We start from the raw sequence: 17,545 nt of genomic DNA, 5'->3' as shown, positions 1-17,545 counted from the left end.
ATTGTTCGTATACGAGGACAACATCCAAAATGGCCGACGTGAAGCAGCAACTTGCTGCTCTTGCCAGTGCTGGTGGACCTCACAAAGACGTTGCTGACAAGTAAGTGTCATTCGGTTCACAGAAAGCTTGTATAACTTGATATGTATATATTAAGAACAAAAATCTTTGTGTGAATATCAACTTGGGCATGAATTTGTAATATTTATGTCTGTCCGCACTTGACGGCGAGAGGGCGCTATATATTGGAGATAATATAGATTCACCTTATTGCCATTGGATAATTAGTTAGTCCCCTATTTATTCAAGAAAAATACTACATTCACTGTGAACGAAAAAGCAGTCCATCCAGCAGTATTGCCATATAACACACTGTTTTGTAAGAAAATATTATTATTAGTTGAAATTTAACAGTCAATAAATAATAACAGAGGTACATTACTTGGGGTTTGCAACCACGGAGACATGATACCAAGATCCGGTTCAATCTCACTTTCGCATAAGTGTTCAAACCCAGAAAAATGCGAATGCACATGCCCAAGGTAACTAGGATACTGGGATGTCCAGGTGGATCAAAATAGCTGCTCACGATATGACGGATTATGATAACTATATTTTCTGTACATTTTCTCACTATGAATGTTGTAATACATGTTTTATTACAAACCGCCTATGTCATGTCAGAAGGTCGTAGCATCAGTCTCGCTATCTACGAGATGAGACTTGAATGGGATCTTGACGTGATGTCACCATACAGTACTATGGGCGTTGCAAACCCCAAGCAATGTACCTCTGATAATAATAATATGTAGCAGTCAATACTTGGCAAGCGAATTTAGCTGAGCAGTTTATTGATTTATTAAAAATTTGAACTTATGAAACCAATGAGCGTTGAAGCTTGTGAATGTGTTGTGGGTTGAGCGGGATCCAATAATCGTACAGTTGAATTGATCTTCCAAAAATGATGTTGATTGGAATGGAGGGGCTATTGATCCCCATACCACGGAACAAATTTTGTGAGTGTAGTCAAAAGTATGGTTTTCTGTGAATGACTGGCTACATTAAAATGTTTTTTAGAGTGCAGAGCGTTTGCATGGAAAATAAAGCAAAGATGTGTTGATTTTTTGTTGTTCTAAAAATGTTGTTCTATGTAGTGCAGTAACAAACAAGAAAGTGATGTGACCAGTTCTATTGTTTGTTAGTAAAACCTTGTTTCAACATCAGTCTGATTAGTATCGTGAGAATGAACACGTTTTCAAATTAATCGCTGATTGCAAAATACAATTTGACCTGACCGAGGTTGGTCTTTTAGTTTCCATCATCGTATGGTCTGCTGTTAAAAATGTTTTGTTTTTTTTGATATCCCACACTCCAAATTTAATGTTTTCTTTTGAATGTCCCGTTGAGGTTTTGACAAATCAGTGTTATATAGTATGTTTTTATAGTATAATTTTCGTTCATCTTGTAGATATCGTAAAATATTAGAAGACATTTTAAAAACGACTGACAAGAAGTTGATTGATGGACTGAAAGCATTTGTTGAAGCAAGTATGTACATCTCTACACACATTGTATAATGCTGCCTGTATCAAACAACAATCTCAAAAATGTTTATTTCATATCTAGAATTTGCATTAACCCCAAATACTACATGTACTTCCCAGACGCTAACTATTAGACAGAAACCTCTATTTTGGAAAAAATGGTTCCATTTTCCAGTTCCTTTTTGCTTACTCCTCACATTACAGGGAAAAGCTAGTGCAGGTCCTGTTCGCTGACATCATACACAGAACACTTTCACTGAGAATGAATATAAAGTCTAAGAAAGAAAAGGCGTGACCAAATGAAATTTTATGTACAATAATTTACAGTCATATATTGAATTGCATAAAAATGATCTAATCAAAAAATACATGTAGAATGTCAATGATGGCTGTTAGTGGTTTATGATAGCACTCTGTGAAGGCTGTCTGTGTTCATGAAAATCTCTGATAAATAATATGACGTCAGTGTACATTTGTATGTATCCTGGAACTACAAAATTATGCTGACCATGATTATGATGTTTATTTTTTCAGTGGTGAATGAGAATGTCAGCTTGGTTATTTCCAGGCAGATTCTAACAGACTTCTGTAACTACATGGCAAAGTTAGCAGATCCAATCTCTAAAGAGGTCTCTCATTTTACATTGGAAAAAGTACAACCCAGAGTAATATCATTTGAAGAACAGGTTTGTAAGGTTACACATAAAGGTCATGGGTTCACAGTTCACAACCCTTACATGCTTTAGATTAATTTTATCATGATTGACCTTAGAGGGTAACTCTAATAATAAACTAATGAGGAGGTGCCTCATTTATGGGATTTATTTTCTGAGCACTGATAGCTAGACACTCCAGATTTAATGGTCTCTAGGTTGTAGTACATTGTTAATTTTTAATGTACATGTAACTGACAGCAAGATGGCCCATAGCACTTTATTATAAGTACAATATTTGTCCTGGACAGCATTCCACTCGATATCCAGGTGGGTCAGTCACAACACCAGGGGTAAGCCTGTTCTGTATTTTGGATGTCAAAATTTGCATAGTGAACCCACATAGACAAGTGAGTAGAAAGAACCATTCATATTATTGAAACAACCAGATTGATCACTTGATGTACCTGTTTTTGAGCAAGAGGTAGTTGGACACAATTTTAGTGTCGGTGAGGTGCATGCAACACTGCTCTGTCATGATTGACCCCTTTGAAATGCTACCACCCTTTCAACTGTCTTATAATACATTTATGCAAGTGTGTTGCATAAATTTCAATTTGAATATTGTCATTGTGAGTGGGTGTACATGCATATATAAAGAAGGTGGTATGCATAATGTGTGCAAATAATGATGAAAATTAACTGCATTTATGTCAATTGCTTTCTGATGAATTTTGCCATAATGTGGAAATGCATGAGAACTGGTATGAATACTCGATGCCCACCCCACCCCTATTTGGCAGATACCTGATATATATTTTCATGTACATCAATATCTTTTATGATGTAATGCTACAGTTACGACAGCATGTTGTGATCAAAACGTTCAGATCATGTGATAATCATTGTTTTTTTTCCACAAAATGTAAACCTACAACTGGCTCTTTAATTTAGGATAATTGCTGCTGACTGTGATCACAATAAAGAATGGAATGGCAATATTTCAGCATAAGACACTGTTTTGCTAACAACATAGCTACATTACACAAAGTGTTGCCACAGGAAGCAATGACTACATTGTGAGCAAGTATAGCTACCTGGTATATCATAACTGTGTCTCATACTGCAATATTGCCATTTCATTCTTTCTTGCGGTCACTAAGTAAACTAAAGTACAGTATGTCTACTATGTATACAAGATAAGATACTTCTTTATTACGACCATGTTGACAAATTACTCATTTCTATATTGATAGGTAGCCTCAGTGAGACAACATCTTGCCGAAATCTATGAAAGAGAGCAGAGATGGAGAGAGGCAGCTAATGTTCTGGTGGGGATACCATTAGAAACAGGACAGAAGTAAGTCATTTTAAATTACTAATTTAAGAATTAAATGCATGTGTAGTTTCAAGTGTGACTGATATTCTGTTCGATAACAGACTTACTGGTATGTTGTATCATCATTGGCTAATGCACATTTGCACCTAATGATACTAATTAGTCACGATTTGTCACTATATGTACTTCAAATTGTCATGATCACAGAAATTTATCTATGAACACTCGATTCACAAACACATTCCAGTGATAATACATCCGTTGACAGTAGTGTGTGATTAATTCGAGTTTCCAGGTGGCATAGATTTGGCCACCTGTAATTTTGATTCACAATAAAACTGATAATTTTATTAATAGAAGAGCATTTGCATCACCCCTGTCTCATTATATAATGATGATTTCTTAGTTCAGGGAGAATGTCATGCAATGTAAAACAATTTATTTTCACTGGAATTTACTTTCACTATTTTGATGTTTTAAGTATATACCTTTGGTTTCAAGTACACAAATTTGGCAGAAAAATTATGAATTCTATCATTATTCTACATTTTTTATGTGGATTTAATTTAATTTTTATGTGAATTTTTCTTACCAGTGAAAATCAAAACCAGCTAATAATTAATGTGTTAATTATATGCTGGATTGAATCCATGTGTATGTATAAAATTACAATAGAATACATTTTTTTCCCGACAAGTTTGTGAATTTAAAACCCAGTGAATATTAATGTTTACTGTAATTGTTCCTACCTTCTGCACTCTTCCTTCTGACACTTGCCGTATGTGTTAATAAATGTAAATCATTAATAAATAAATAAATAAAGAATATTAATATTTTCAGCGTTAATCTTATTCTTTTACAGACAATATTCCGTTGACTATAAATTGGAAACATATTTAAAGATAGCCAGACTATACTTAGAAAATGAAGATCCAGTACAAGCTGAAGCTTACATCAATAGAGCTTCATTGCTACAAGCAGATTCTACAAATGAACAGTTACATATACATTACAAGGTAAGGTTATACCAGAAGGATAACTCATCTTCTGATCTGATCTGATATGATATGAGTACCATCGCTGTTTTTAGCTTCGCTATCGACTTTGTCAAGTGAAGCTTATCATGCGAGTGACTGTACTCGTTGTCCATGTACAACTTTTTACTTTTTTAGCTCTGCTGTCGACTTTGTCGAGTGGAACGTATCGTGTGAGTGACTCCTCGTCATCCACGTCCAACTTTTGACTTTTTGACTCCTGTGTGCGAAGCATAAAAGGGAGTCTTTGCAGTTACCCTGTCTGTATGTCTGTATGTTTGTATGTATGTATGTCAATTTTTTTGTTCCACCGTTATCTCAAGAACCACTAATCAAATTTTGGTGAAACTTGGTACATAGATGCTCTGGGATAATGCGCAGAGTTGATTAGGTTTTGGTAAAAATCTATGAATATTAATTACCTAATTTGCATGATAATTAGCTGATTTTTAGCTGTTCTAAGACTGTTCCACTGATATCTGAAGAACCACTCATTGGATTTTGATGAAACTTGGCACATGGATGCTCTGAACTAGTGCGCAGATTTGATTCGTTTTGAGTAAAAATCTATGAATATTAATTATCTAATTTGAATGATAATTAACTGATTTCAAGCTGTTCCATGACTGTTCCACTGATATTTGAAGAACCACTCATTGGATTTCAATGAAACTTGGCACATGAATGCTCTGAACTATTGCGCAGATTTGATTAGTTTTGGGTAAAAATCTGTTAATATTATTAATTACCTAATTTACATAATGATTAATCAATTTTTGGCTTTTCCACTGATATTTCAAGTACTAATCATAACATTTCAATAAAACTTGGTACCTAGATGTCATAGGACACTGCACAGACTTGGTAGTGTTTAGGGTAATATCAGTACATATTAATTACCTAATTTACATAATTAATTAATTTTCAGCTTTTGATATTTCGAGTAGTAATGATCACATTTCAATGAAACTTGGTACATAGTTACTTGAGGACTGTGCAGAGACCTAATTAGTTTTTAGGTAAATATTTGTGCATATTAATCACCTTATTAGCATAATTAGTTAATTTTCAGCTTTTCACCTGATATCTCAAGTACTAATCATCACATTTCAATGAGACTTGCAACATTTTCTAGGACTATGCAGAGACCTGATTAATTTTGGGATAAATAATTGTGCCTATTAATTACCTAATTTGCATAATTAGTTAATTTTTTGCTGTTCTATGGCTGTTGTACTGATGTCTACAAACCACTCATTGGATTTCAATGAAACTTTTAAAGAGTACCCATCACATTTCAATGAACCTAAGACTATACACCATATTACTAGTAGTTTTTGGTAAATATGTATGCTTTTTAATCACTTAATTAACATAATTAATTAATACTGATATCTCAAGTATTGATCATCACATTTGAATAAAACTTGGTACATAAATGCTCTAGGACAATAGAGTCTGATTAATTTTGGGTTAAAATCTGTTCATATTAACTCTCTAATTAGCATAATAATTAATATTTTTTGGGTTCTAATCACATTTCAATGAAACTTGGTACATTGTGCAGACCTTATTAGTTTTACACTTAAATCTGTTCATATCAGTTACCTGATTTACATAATTAGTTTTCAGCTATTCCATCAATATCTCAAGTACAAGTAATTTTTAATTAATTTTTAATGTGTCTTCAATACTCTCACCACACGGGAGTTCTTTCTAAGCTTTCTTTGATTTGACTTCTTCCTAAAAACTACAAGCCTGATTGCTTTGATACTTGGTGTATATGTACCTCGGGTAGACCTCATTTAGATTTGTTCATTTCATGACGATTTCTTCAATTCTTCAATTGAAATGTGCATTGCTAACAGCAGAGTTATCTCATCCGAGTTGATTCTTGTTTATAATATAAAGAGATACAATCAAATACCATTCCTGTTAACACATTTTATAACATACCACCAATACAACTCTGCTATAAATCATTCCCTCCAGCAATAAAGCATTTCATGTCATTCAACTCTGTTTGGTTATAAAGTCATTTTCGTCATTTAGAATATAACCAATTCCTAAAATAAACCCAAAAAACATAATTCTTTGTTGACAACCGCAAATCAAAATGGTATCCATGCTAACCTATTCACGTCTTTTAAGCACTTTGCCACAGGAGCGTGCAACTTATAAGACTGCTGTATGAAGGATTTAAGAATTAGAAATAGGCAAAGCTTAGTATTTACAATGCTGAACTGCAATTTTGGTTGACACATGTGATGTACTCTTACAAACTACGTGCCCCTGTTGATATTTTCGTAGGTGTGTTATGCCAGAGTTCTTGATTATCGGCGAAAATTCATAGAGGCGGCTCAGCGTTACAATGAGTTATCATACCGAACTATAATTGCCGAAGAGGAAAGGATGGAAGCTTTAAAACATGCCCTTCACTGTACAGTATTAGCATCTGCTGGTAAGTACATATTAGATACAATAAACCATTTTCTGTTTACTGTCAGATTCCATGTTATGTGTGAAATCAAAAGTAAAAACAGGACGAACAAAGGTCATTGTTGTAGTGATTTCATAACATTGTGTGGGATTTGACAAACACGAAAGTATTTTTAAAGTATTTATGAACCTAATAATGTGCTTATACACATTTCATGATGGTCAATTTTCATGAAATAGCTCAACACCATATTCCTCTCTGAAAGATCGGTATTTTGACATTGAACTTTAAAAAAAATCAAATAATTTAATTTTTGCGATTCATATCTTTTTTGCATTGTGCAAAATCTTGCATTGACTGAAAAATTACCTACAACCTAAAAGGAAATCATTTCTGATTTTTGGCTCATGACTACCATTTTAGATTGGACACTATACACGTAAATTATTTGTCAATTTCATAATTGTAACTGAAAGAATATTATTATCAAATGATGGCCGACCTATTTGTACTGAAAACACAGATGTACCCTTGTAAATCAATGTGTCTTTCTATTCTGTCTCAGGTCAACAGAGGTCACGTATGTTAGCAACGCTATTCAAAGATGAGCGATGTCAACAGTTATCGGCGTATGGTATTCTAGAAAATATGTACTTAGATCGGATTATCCGTAGATATCAGTTGAAGGAGTTTGCAGCAATGTTACAACAACATCAACTAGCGACCACAGCGGATGGCAAGTATAATAAAATTTTGCAGTTCGTAGACTATTTCCAGTACCTTGTGAGATCTTTTGTAATTCGCCAAATGAACACATCAGAAATACTTGTATCTATTTAGCAATAATTAAGTTATTTTTACAAAATAAGATATATTGTTTCAAAGCAAAGATCTTCAAATCAAAAATTTTTTTTTATCTGCTAAAGTTTATATTGTTATTCAAATTCAGAATGAAACGTCATTCTTAGATTACCGGGAACTGAATGCATCTAGACAGGATATACTTCCTGCTTTAAAATTTACTACAAAATATTTCTCAGCTCAGGAACTTATCAATGGAAAAGTCATAAATACATGTATACAAGGAAATAGTAAAAAAAGTGGTAAAAAAACCTAACTCTCCGTGACGGTGCTGCCAGTAATGACAGAAAAATAACCCTTGTCATTCTGAACTTGTTAACTCATTCTGTGTGAGATCTTGTCTGATGCTGGAAATCCCCCATTTTGGTGAGAACCAAATTGTGTGAAAACCCTGAAGAACCCCAAGGAAATGTTCTCTGCTACAAAATGTACTGATTTTTTCTGAAATACTGAAATTGTCAGACATTTGTCTTGTGCAGTAGTCTTCTGTTACTGTAATAGCTTCTCTTACTGTAATAGCTGTAATACCGGGTAACTTCTGTTACTGTAATAGCTTCTCTTACTGTAATAGCTGTAATAGCTTCTGCTACTGTAATAGCTTCTGTTACTGTAATAGCTTCTCTTACTGTAATAGCTTCTCTTACTGTAATAGCTGTAATAGCTTCTGCTACTGTAATAGCTTCTGTTACTGTAATAGCTTCTGTTACTGTAATAGCTTCTCTTACTGTAATAGCTGTAATAGCTTCTGCTACTGTAATAGCTTCTCTTACTGTAATAGCTGTAATAGCTTCTCTTACTGTAATAGCTGTAATAGCTGTAATAGCTTCTCTTACTGTAATAGCTGTAATAGCTTCTGCTACTGTAATAGCTTCTGCTACTGTAATAGCTTATGTTACTGTAATAGCTGTAATAGCTTCTGCTACTGTAATAGCTTCTCTTACTGTAATAGCTGTAATAGCTTCTCTTACTGTAATAGCTTCTGTTACTGTAATAGCTGTAATAGCTTCTGCTACTGTAATAGCTTCTGTTACTGTAATAGCTGTAATACCTTCTGTTACTGTAATAGCTTCTGTTACTGTAATAGCTGTAATACCGGGTAACTTCTGTTACTGTAATAGCTTTTCTTACTGTAATAGCTGTAATAGCTTCTGCTACTGTAATAGCTTCTGTTACTGTAATAGCTGTAATAGCTTCTGCTACTGTAATAGCTTCTGCTACTGTAATAGCTTCTCTTACTGTAATAGCTGTAATAGCTTCTGTTACTGTAATAGCTTCTCTTACTGTAATAGCTGTAATAGCTTCTGCTACTGTAATAGCTTCTCTTACTGTAATAGCTGTAATAGCTTCTGCTACTATAATAGCTTCTGTTACTGTAATAGCTGTAATACCTTATGTTACTGTAATAGCTTCTGTTACTGTAATAGCTTCTGTTACTGTAATAGCTGTAATACCTTCTGTTACTGTAATAGCTTCTGTTACTGTAATAGCTGTAATACCGGGTAACTTCTGTTACTGTAATAGCTTTTCTTACTGTAATAGCTGTAATAGCTTCTGCTACTGTAATAGCTTCTCTTACTGTAATAGCTGTAATAGCTTCTGCTACTGTAATAGCTTCTCTTACTGTAATAGCTGTAATAGCTTCTGCTACTATAATAGCTTCTGTTACTGTAATAGCTGTAATACCTTATGTTACTGTAATAGCTTCTGTTACTGTAATAGCTTCTGTTACTGTAATAGCTGTAATACCTTCTGTTACTGTAATAGCTTCTGTTACTGTAATAGCTGTAATACCGGGTAACTTCTGTTACTGTAATAGCTTTTCTTACTGTAATAGCTGTAATAGCTTCTGCTACTGTAATAGCTTCTGTTACTGTAATAGCTGTAATAGCTTCTGCTACTGTAATAGCTTCTGCTACTGTAATAGCTTCTCTTACTGTAATAGCTGTAATAGCTTCTGCTACTGTAATAGCTTCTCTTACTGTAATAGCTGTAATAGCTTCTGCTACTGTAATAGCTTCTCTTACTGTAATAGCTGTAATAGCTTCTGCTACTATAATAGCTTCTGTTACTGTAATAGCTGTAATACCTTATGTTACTGTAATAGCTTCTGTTACTGTAATAGCTGTAATACCGGGTAACTTCTGTTACTGTAATAGCTTCTCTTACTGTAATAGCTTCTGCTACTGTAATAGCTTCTGTTACTGTAATAGCTTCTGCTACTGTAATAGCTTCTCTTACTGTAATAGTTGTAATAGCTTCTGCTACTGTAATAGCTTCTCTTACTGTAATAGCTGTAATAGCTTCTGTTACTGTAATAGCTGTAATAGCTTCTGCTACTGTAATAGCTTCTGTTACTGTAATAGCTGTAATACCTTCTGTTACTGTAATAGCTTCTGTTACTGTAATAGCTGTAATAGCTTCTGCTACTGTAATAGCTTCTGTTACTGTAATAGCTGTAATAGCTTCTGCTACTGTAATAGCTGTAATAGCTTCTGCTACTGTAATAGCTTCTGTTACTGTAATAGCTGTAATAGCTTCCGTTACTGTAATAGCTGTAATAGCTTTTGTTACTGTGATAACTTGTTACTGTAATAGCTGTAATAGCTTCTGTTACTGTAATAGCTTCTGTTACTGTAATAGCTGTAATAGCTTCTGTTATTGTAATAGCTGTAATAGCTTCTGTTACTGTAATAGCTGTAATAGCTTCTGTTACTGTAATAGCTGTAATAGCTTCTGTTACTGTAATAGCTGTAATAACTTCTGTTACTGTAATAGCTGTAATAGCTTCTGTTACTGTAATAGCTTCTGTTACTGCAATAGCTGTAATAGCTTCTGTTGCTGTAATAGCTGTAATAGCTTCACTTACTGTAATACCTGTAATAGCTTCTGTTACTGTAATAACTAATAGCTTCTGTTACTGTAATAACTGTAATAGCTTCTGTTACTGTAATATCTGTAATAATTTCTGTTACTGTAATAGCTGTAATAGCGTCTGTTACTGTAATAGCTGTAATAGCTTCTGTTACTGTAATAGCTTCTGTTACTGTAATAGCTGTAATAGCTTCTGTTACTGTAATAGCTGTAATAGCTTCTGTTACTATAATAGCTTCTGTTACTATAATAGCTGTAATAGCTTGTTACTGTAATAGCTGCAATAGCTTCTGTTACTGTAATAGCTGTAATAGCTTCTGTTACTGTAATAGCTGTAATACCTTCTGTTACTGTAATACCTTCTGTTACTGTAATAGCTGTAACAGCTTCTGTTACTGTAATAGCTGCAATAGCTTCCGTTACTGTAATAGCTGTAATAGTCTCTGTTACTGTAATAGCTGTAATAGCTTCTGTTACTGTAATAGAATTTGTTGCAATTGCATCGTTTCATTACTAATATATCTACTCAAAGGAATATAATAGAATATTGAACAACACATGAAATAGATCAATTAGATAATACATGTACATTCATCAGAAAAGTTCGGCTTTGAGTCAAACCGTAAACATAAATCATTAAATAAATTGCCAATCTCTATGATATTTATTAAAAATGTGTTTATTTTCCAGGTTCAACTATTTTAGACAGAGCTGTGATAGAACATAATTTACTATCAGCAAGTAAATTGTACAATAATATCACTTTTGAAGAGCTTGGATCATTGCTAGAAATCCCTCCAGCTAAGGTATAGTCTCTTTAGTTCTCAATATCTTGAATACATGTCTGTATTGTGATCATGTTGGATGGTAAATTTACTATATTACAATATAAATACTTGTGAATATGCAGAAAAAATAATAATCAGCCATAATACAAGTCAGCCATTCTGAATGTTGTTTTACAAAACAAATTACATTTACAAATATTTGTCAATCATTTCCTAGTCTCAAAATATTGTATAAAGCTCTACATTAACTAAACATCAACAAAGTTTTCAGGAATCATTAGTTTAAATAAGAACTGGAAATTGTAAAATATTGAGCTTCAAATACCAATTTTTAAATTCATAAATATTGAACCTATATTTTTACATTTTGTTGCCATAAATTGGAACCTTGTCAGGAGGATTTACCACATTTCGTCATTGCATCCGGGTAATTCTTAACTAACTTTTTTTTTGTACACAGGCAGAGAAGATAGCATCTCAAATGATCTCAGAAGGTAGAATGAATGGCTATATCGATCAGATAGACAGTATTGTACATTTTGAAGGTAAGACATTGATTCCTTGGCTTCTACAACCCCCATCTCTAGTCTAGAATCAATGCCATCTCCATGAGTTCATGCGCCATGATACTGGACTAAATGTATTCACTATGTCATCTGTTTGTGGGCAGTCATTAATGCCCTTGAGTGAATCTTTTAAATACCGGATTCTGTCGTAAATTCGCCCAGGGCCATTAAACGGCAGTTCGGGGTTTTAAAAAAATAAGATGGGACCAAGAAACCGCCCAGGGCGATTTTTCTGCAGTTTTTTAATCTTTTCTGATGCCTAAAAGTTTCGCCACAATCATTGACGCCTATTCAAGAGTATTGATGTTTATTGCGACTAGCGTGAATGGGTTAGCTTTGTTTCGACAATGAGCTGTTATCTCTGTAAATAATGTTAAATTATTCTTTAAATACTCAGTTTATCATTTGAAAATAACTAATTTAAAAACAAATCATGCTGCTTTCCAATCTCTTCCGCGCTGAGTTCAATAACATTAACATATTTAAATGTTCTATGGTAATTTGAACACGTTGGCATCATCCATCGTTTTCATTGGTTAATTATCGATTTGACCTGTGAGGTCAAAGAACACCATCTCAGGTCAAACATGGCGGATATTCATTTCTACGGCATCGAGCATTGAAAATGTGATCGGAATCATTCGCTTACGATGAAATAAGTTGAAATTTATTTGCATTACAATTCAACGAATTTATTTATTGCACGTTATTATAATCATTACTAGGTAATAATCAACAATTGTAAAATGCAGCATGACCGGATTACGCTACCACGATCATTTGCCATTAAGCAGTGCAATTTTTTATTTAGAATATACTCCTTACCGTTAAAGTCCTATTATAAACCGCGGTTTATATTACAATGTATCAATTTAAAAATTGGGATTAAAAGCTCAAGTTCGGGGTGCGGTTTCTATTACGTACATATTGCAATCACTAAATGGGCGTGGTCATTTTTTGTCCACAACACATGCACAAAACAAACAATACACCGTACAATCTCTTGAATAGGCGTCGGGGAAGAGTGAAAGGCCTTATTTTGGTTCTAAAATAGGCGTTACGAAATGTTGAAAAATTACAGTCAATCAAAAAAAAATTCTATATGATACAAAAAATACTCAGTATTTTTAACGTAATATGCATTTATTTTTTTTAATTTTCTTGGTAACGAAAAGTATATTCTAACAGAAGTTTCAAATAAAAACACGAATGCACTGCTTAGTAGCAAATGATCACATAACGGTAGCTCGATCCGGCCATGCTGCTGGTCACAAGTGAATAACTTACTTGTTTTCGAAGTGTTGATATTGGTGATTATTATTTAGTAGTGATTACAATAACGCACGAAAAATAAGTTCGTTGAATTGTTATAAAATGCAAGTAAAATTCAACTTAGTTTCACCGTAAGCGAATGATTTCAGTCACATGTAAACAGCCGATACGATATCCGCCATGCTTTTGAATGCTCACGTGACGTATTATTGACTGGATGGGTCAAGTCGCTAATTAACCAATCATGTGTCTAAATTACATAGCTCATTTAAATATGTTAATGACAGTTCAGCGACCTCATGGTGAACGCAACACGGAAGAGATTTACCGATAATGTAGTGCGATCTTTTGCCTTTGATTTCCATGGGAAAACGGCATGATTTTTTTTTTTTAAATCAAGAAATTATTTGTTTTCGAAAGATAAATTGTTCTTCAATGCTCAGTTTAACACTTTTACGGTGATAAAAGCTCATTGTCTAAAACTTACGAAACACAGACGTATTCAGAAAGAGTATTGACAGAGGTCGCCGCCAGAACAAAAGCAGTTTCATTGCCTGTCTGACATCTTATCACCGCTGAACAATAAATAGGTGTGAATATTTTTAGGCATGTTGTCGAAACAAAGAATAGGATTAGGAACAATGCCGTTTTGGAACAGCTGGTTGAAACAATGAAGTTAGTCACGGTCTTGTTGAATTGGGGGTGCGGTTAGTAATAGGTACTTTTCAAGTTTTCAATTTTTGTTAAGAACTCTTTAACCCCGAAGCCGGAATTGGGGGTGCGGTTACTATTACGTATGCGGTTTATATTAGGACTTTAACTGTACTAATAAATGAAAAAAACAAACAATTGTATTTGACGCATGAGGTTTGTTGTGCGGTCTACTTTTTAATCCAGCTAGAAAAAAATGTATACAATTTTAGGTTAGCTACTGCAATAGTTACTTTCGTTTTGGGTGGTCCAACTGCCAGTGTTGAAAATCGGCGTAGGTGGATTTTTCAATGAAAATATAACCCCCCCCCCCAATATTTGATGATAATTTTTTGAAATTTGAACCCCAAATAAGGATCCACCAGCCGTGAAACCGCCCCAGGGCGATTTTTCGGATGGACGAATTTACAGCAGAATCCGGTAAATACCATCCAATCATTGACATGTGTGCCAAACAGTCTTTAGTCCGATTCTAATGCAGTGGTTGATTGTAATAGACCATAAACTGTAAAATAGAGAAATTCAAATTATTAGTCTCTGTTCGGACGCAGTCCGAAAACGGGGACTTATGTTTTGCCCTGTGTGCGTCCGTCTGTCCGTCCGTCCGTCCGTGATCACCTGTAACTCGAACATGCATGGACCGATTAAGTTCAAACTTCACTCATACATCACACATTATATGGGACATATGCACATGCATTTTTTTCATGATCCGATTAACGATAGCCGAATAGCGGCCATTTTAAGGCCGAAAATGCATCAAAATCACACATTTTCACCATTCCGGACCCGGATCTCAGTTATGCATGGACGGATTTTGTTCAAATTTGGTACATACATTAAACATAATAGGACCTTGATGCACGTCATTTTTTTTTTTGGATCGGGTTCGAAATGGCTGACTGGCGGCCATTTTGTTTTAAAGAATTCAGTTCTGGATCCGTATCTGAGACATGCTTGGATTGATCGAGTTCAAACTTCACACACACAAGGTACATCATGTCACAAATATGTATGTGCATTTGTTTCATGATCTGCTTAACAATAGCGGAATGATGGCCATTTTAAGGCCGAAAATGCATCAAAATCACGTATTTTCACAATTCCAGAACCGGATCTCAGTCATGCATGGATGGATTTTGTTCAGATTTAGCACAATGTGTTGTACATATGCAGGTGCATTTCGGTCATGATCTTCTTTGAATGTATATGTCACTCAAATATGAACGAAACGGGGACGTGTCATTGACAATGACTTGTTTTAAAGAATTCAGTTCTGGATCCGTATCCGAGACATGTCTGGATTGATCAAGTTCAAACTTCACACACACAAGGTACATCATGTCACAAATATGTATGTGCATTTGTTTCATGATCTGCTTAACAATAGCGGAATGATGGCCATTTTAAGGCCGAAAATGCATCAAAATCACGTATTTTCACAATTCCAGAACCAGATCTCAGTCATGCATGGATGGATTTTGTTCAGATTTAGCACAATGTGTTGTACATATGCAGGTGCATTTCGGTCATGATCTGCTTTGAATGTATATGTCACTCAAATATGAACGAAACGGGGACGTGTCATTGACAATGACTTGTTTTATTTTGGCAGCAGACATTTCAACCACGTCTTTCATGCATTACTCGAGATTTCGCAGTGCACGCAGTATTTATCATTTCATATCACCTTAAAGGGTACAAACATAGATGTACCTAATTTTCAAATGGTTGAAACTCTACAATGTGGTCATTGGTAACATTGACCTTGTCTGTGTGTGGTTGTGTGGTCAAAATCCCAAGAAAAAATAAAATATTTTACACTGCTGCCAAAATATTGCCACACCTAAAACAATAGGACTATGACAGTTCTGGATATGATAATACTTGACATATACTTCTGTTTTTAATTGCAGCTCGTGACATATTACCATCATGGGACAAACAAATCCAGAGTCTTTGTTTCCAAGTCAATAATATATTGGAAAAAATAACACAAGTTGCACCAGATTGGGTAGCCCAGGCGATGGATAACCAAATGGCACAATAACAATTTTACTCAAAAACAGTTCTTGTCTTTTTTGTCTTGCAATTTTACCAGATAAACAGGAAAGTTGAGTTACATATACACATGGTGAAGTGCTCTATGTACACTCTGGATGTCATTGCTGAGATGTTGACTCCATATACTTCTATTATTGTTTATGTGCTTACTTATTTTGCACAAATCATGAACACAAATTATGAAATGGTATGTTGAGCCAGGAATACAATCAAGGTGTTCCCTGGTTGGCTATTTGTTGAGGTCTTAAATATTTGAGAAGTCCCTTTTATACTTGTATTTGCTCTCAATATTGACATATGCTTTATTCACTCATCAAACCTGTATAAATATGTATTTTTAAAGATGACAGGATATTCTCTATTGCCTGTGTTGTGTGCACTTTGGACTTCAGTTTTCCATTGAAAATTTACATTCAAAAATAGTGATATACCGATAGGCCTTTAAAAGTTTCACTGTATTTCTAGTTTGTATAGTTACAATTTATAAAAAGCCATTTGATTATATGACGCCTACATCTGAATGAAATATCAGTGAAAGTTAAGAATTATGCCGATGAGAAATCTAGCAATTTTCACTACCTTAAAATCTGTTCTTTGTTTCACACACTTCATTGCAGTAGTAAGACACTAGAGATTCATGCATGTTATGCTGCTTCTAAGCAAAAAATGAGGTGTATTATTGTGCAAAACAGAATGTGTCATCCCAGAAAGTTTAAAAGTCACATGACTACCAACTGGCTTGGGTTTAGTTAATTCCCTCTTTTATATACAGGAATGCAGTGATCTAACCAGAGCACAAGACTGGCAATCATCATGCATCTTGTACCTATAAAACATGATGGTCAAATTAACGTCTGAAGTAATCATACTTGTGTGAAATGTCTTTGAGATGATTAATAGTTGCTAGGTCTTATTGCACATTTGTGTCGGGACTTGTTTGTAGTTCAACAAAATTCTCATGCAAATATTAAAAGTTGTATTGTTTGTTTGAAGATTTTCGAATGTAAAGTAATATGCATAAAATAATAAATGCAACATTTGCTGTATTGGCAAGATATCTGCATTATGATTTACTTAAAAACTACCAAGCAATTGTCATTATCTACATCTTTGGGTGTTATCAAGGAGGTATGTATGTGTGTTGAAATGGGCATAGTGCAAGTGGTTAGTGCGAGTAGCACTAATCCGAAATAGTACGAGATCTAGTGGTAAAATGGCAATAGATCTAGTGCTAAAATATACACAGTGCGAGTGACATAGTTGTGCATTGTCAACGACATCGAGACATCCCGTAAAATAAATTAATATTTATGCAAAATTGTTTTATCATTTATTCATTGGAAATGTGCTACAGTGGGAAAATTGAGTGTACATATTAATTTTCATTGCTATTCACTTCGTCGC

The 17,545-nt window shown here is 34.3% G+C and overlaps 1 protein-coding gene across 1 annotated transcript; it reads left to right on the top strand.

Moving 5' to 3' along the window:
* The first annotated feature begins 16 nt into the window (after positions 1-16).
* LOC100377446 (COP9 signalosome complex subunit 4-like) lies at positions 17-17,196 on the top strand. Its single transcript, XM_085493542.1, has 10 exons — positions 17-100; positions 1,467-1,546; positions 2,077-2,228; positions 3,452-3,555; positions 4,397-4,550; positions 6,879-7,029; positions 7,574-7,744; positions 11,431-11,546; positions 11,989-12,073; positions 15,994-17,196. Exons 1-10 carry the CDS (start codon positions 30-32, stop codon positions 16,125-16,127), a joined length of 1,218 nt encoding a protein of 405 aa, XP_085349668.1. The 5' UTR covers positions 17-29; the 3' UTR covers positions 16,128-17,196.
* Positions 17,197-17,545: the final 349 nt, after the last annotated feature.

Source organism: Saccoglossus kowalevskii, chromosome 19 (assembly GCF_978046115.1).
Source record: "Saccoglossus kowalevskii chromosome 19, keSacKowa6.1, whole genome shotgun sequence".
Classification (NCBI taxonomy): domain Eukaryota; kingdom Metazoa; phylum Hemichordata; class Enteropneusta; family Harrimaniidae; genus Saccoglossus; species Saccoglossus kowalevskii.
The sequence above is the reverse complement of the archived record's forward strand: the minus strand, read 5'-3'. Positions and strand labels throughout refer to the sequence as shown.

Coding starts and splice junctions, on each gene's coding strand:
- LOC100377446 (XM_085493542.1), top strand. CDS start 30: ATGGCCGACGTGAAGCAGCAACTTGCTGCTCTTGCCAGTGCTGGTGGA. Junction 1,547..2,076: donor GAAAGCATTTGTTGAAGCAA/GTATGTACATCT, acceptor TTATTTTTTCAG/TGGTGAATGAGAATGTCAGC. Junction 4,551..6,878: donor AGTTACATATACATTACAAG/GTAAGGTTATAC, acceptor ATATTTTCGTAG/GTGTGTTATGCCAGAGTTCT.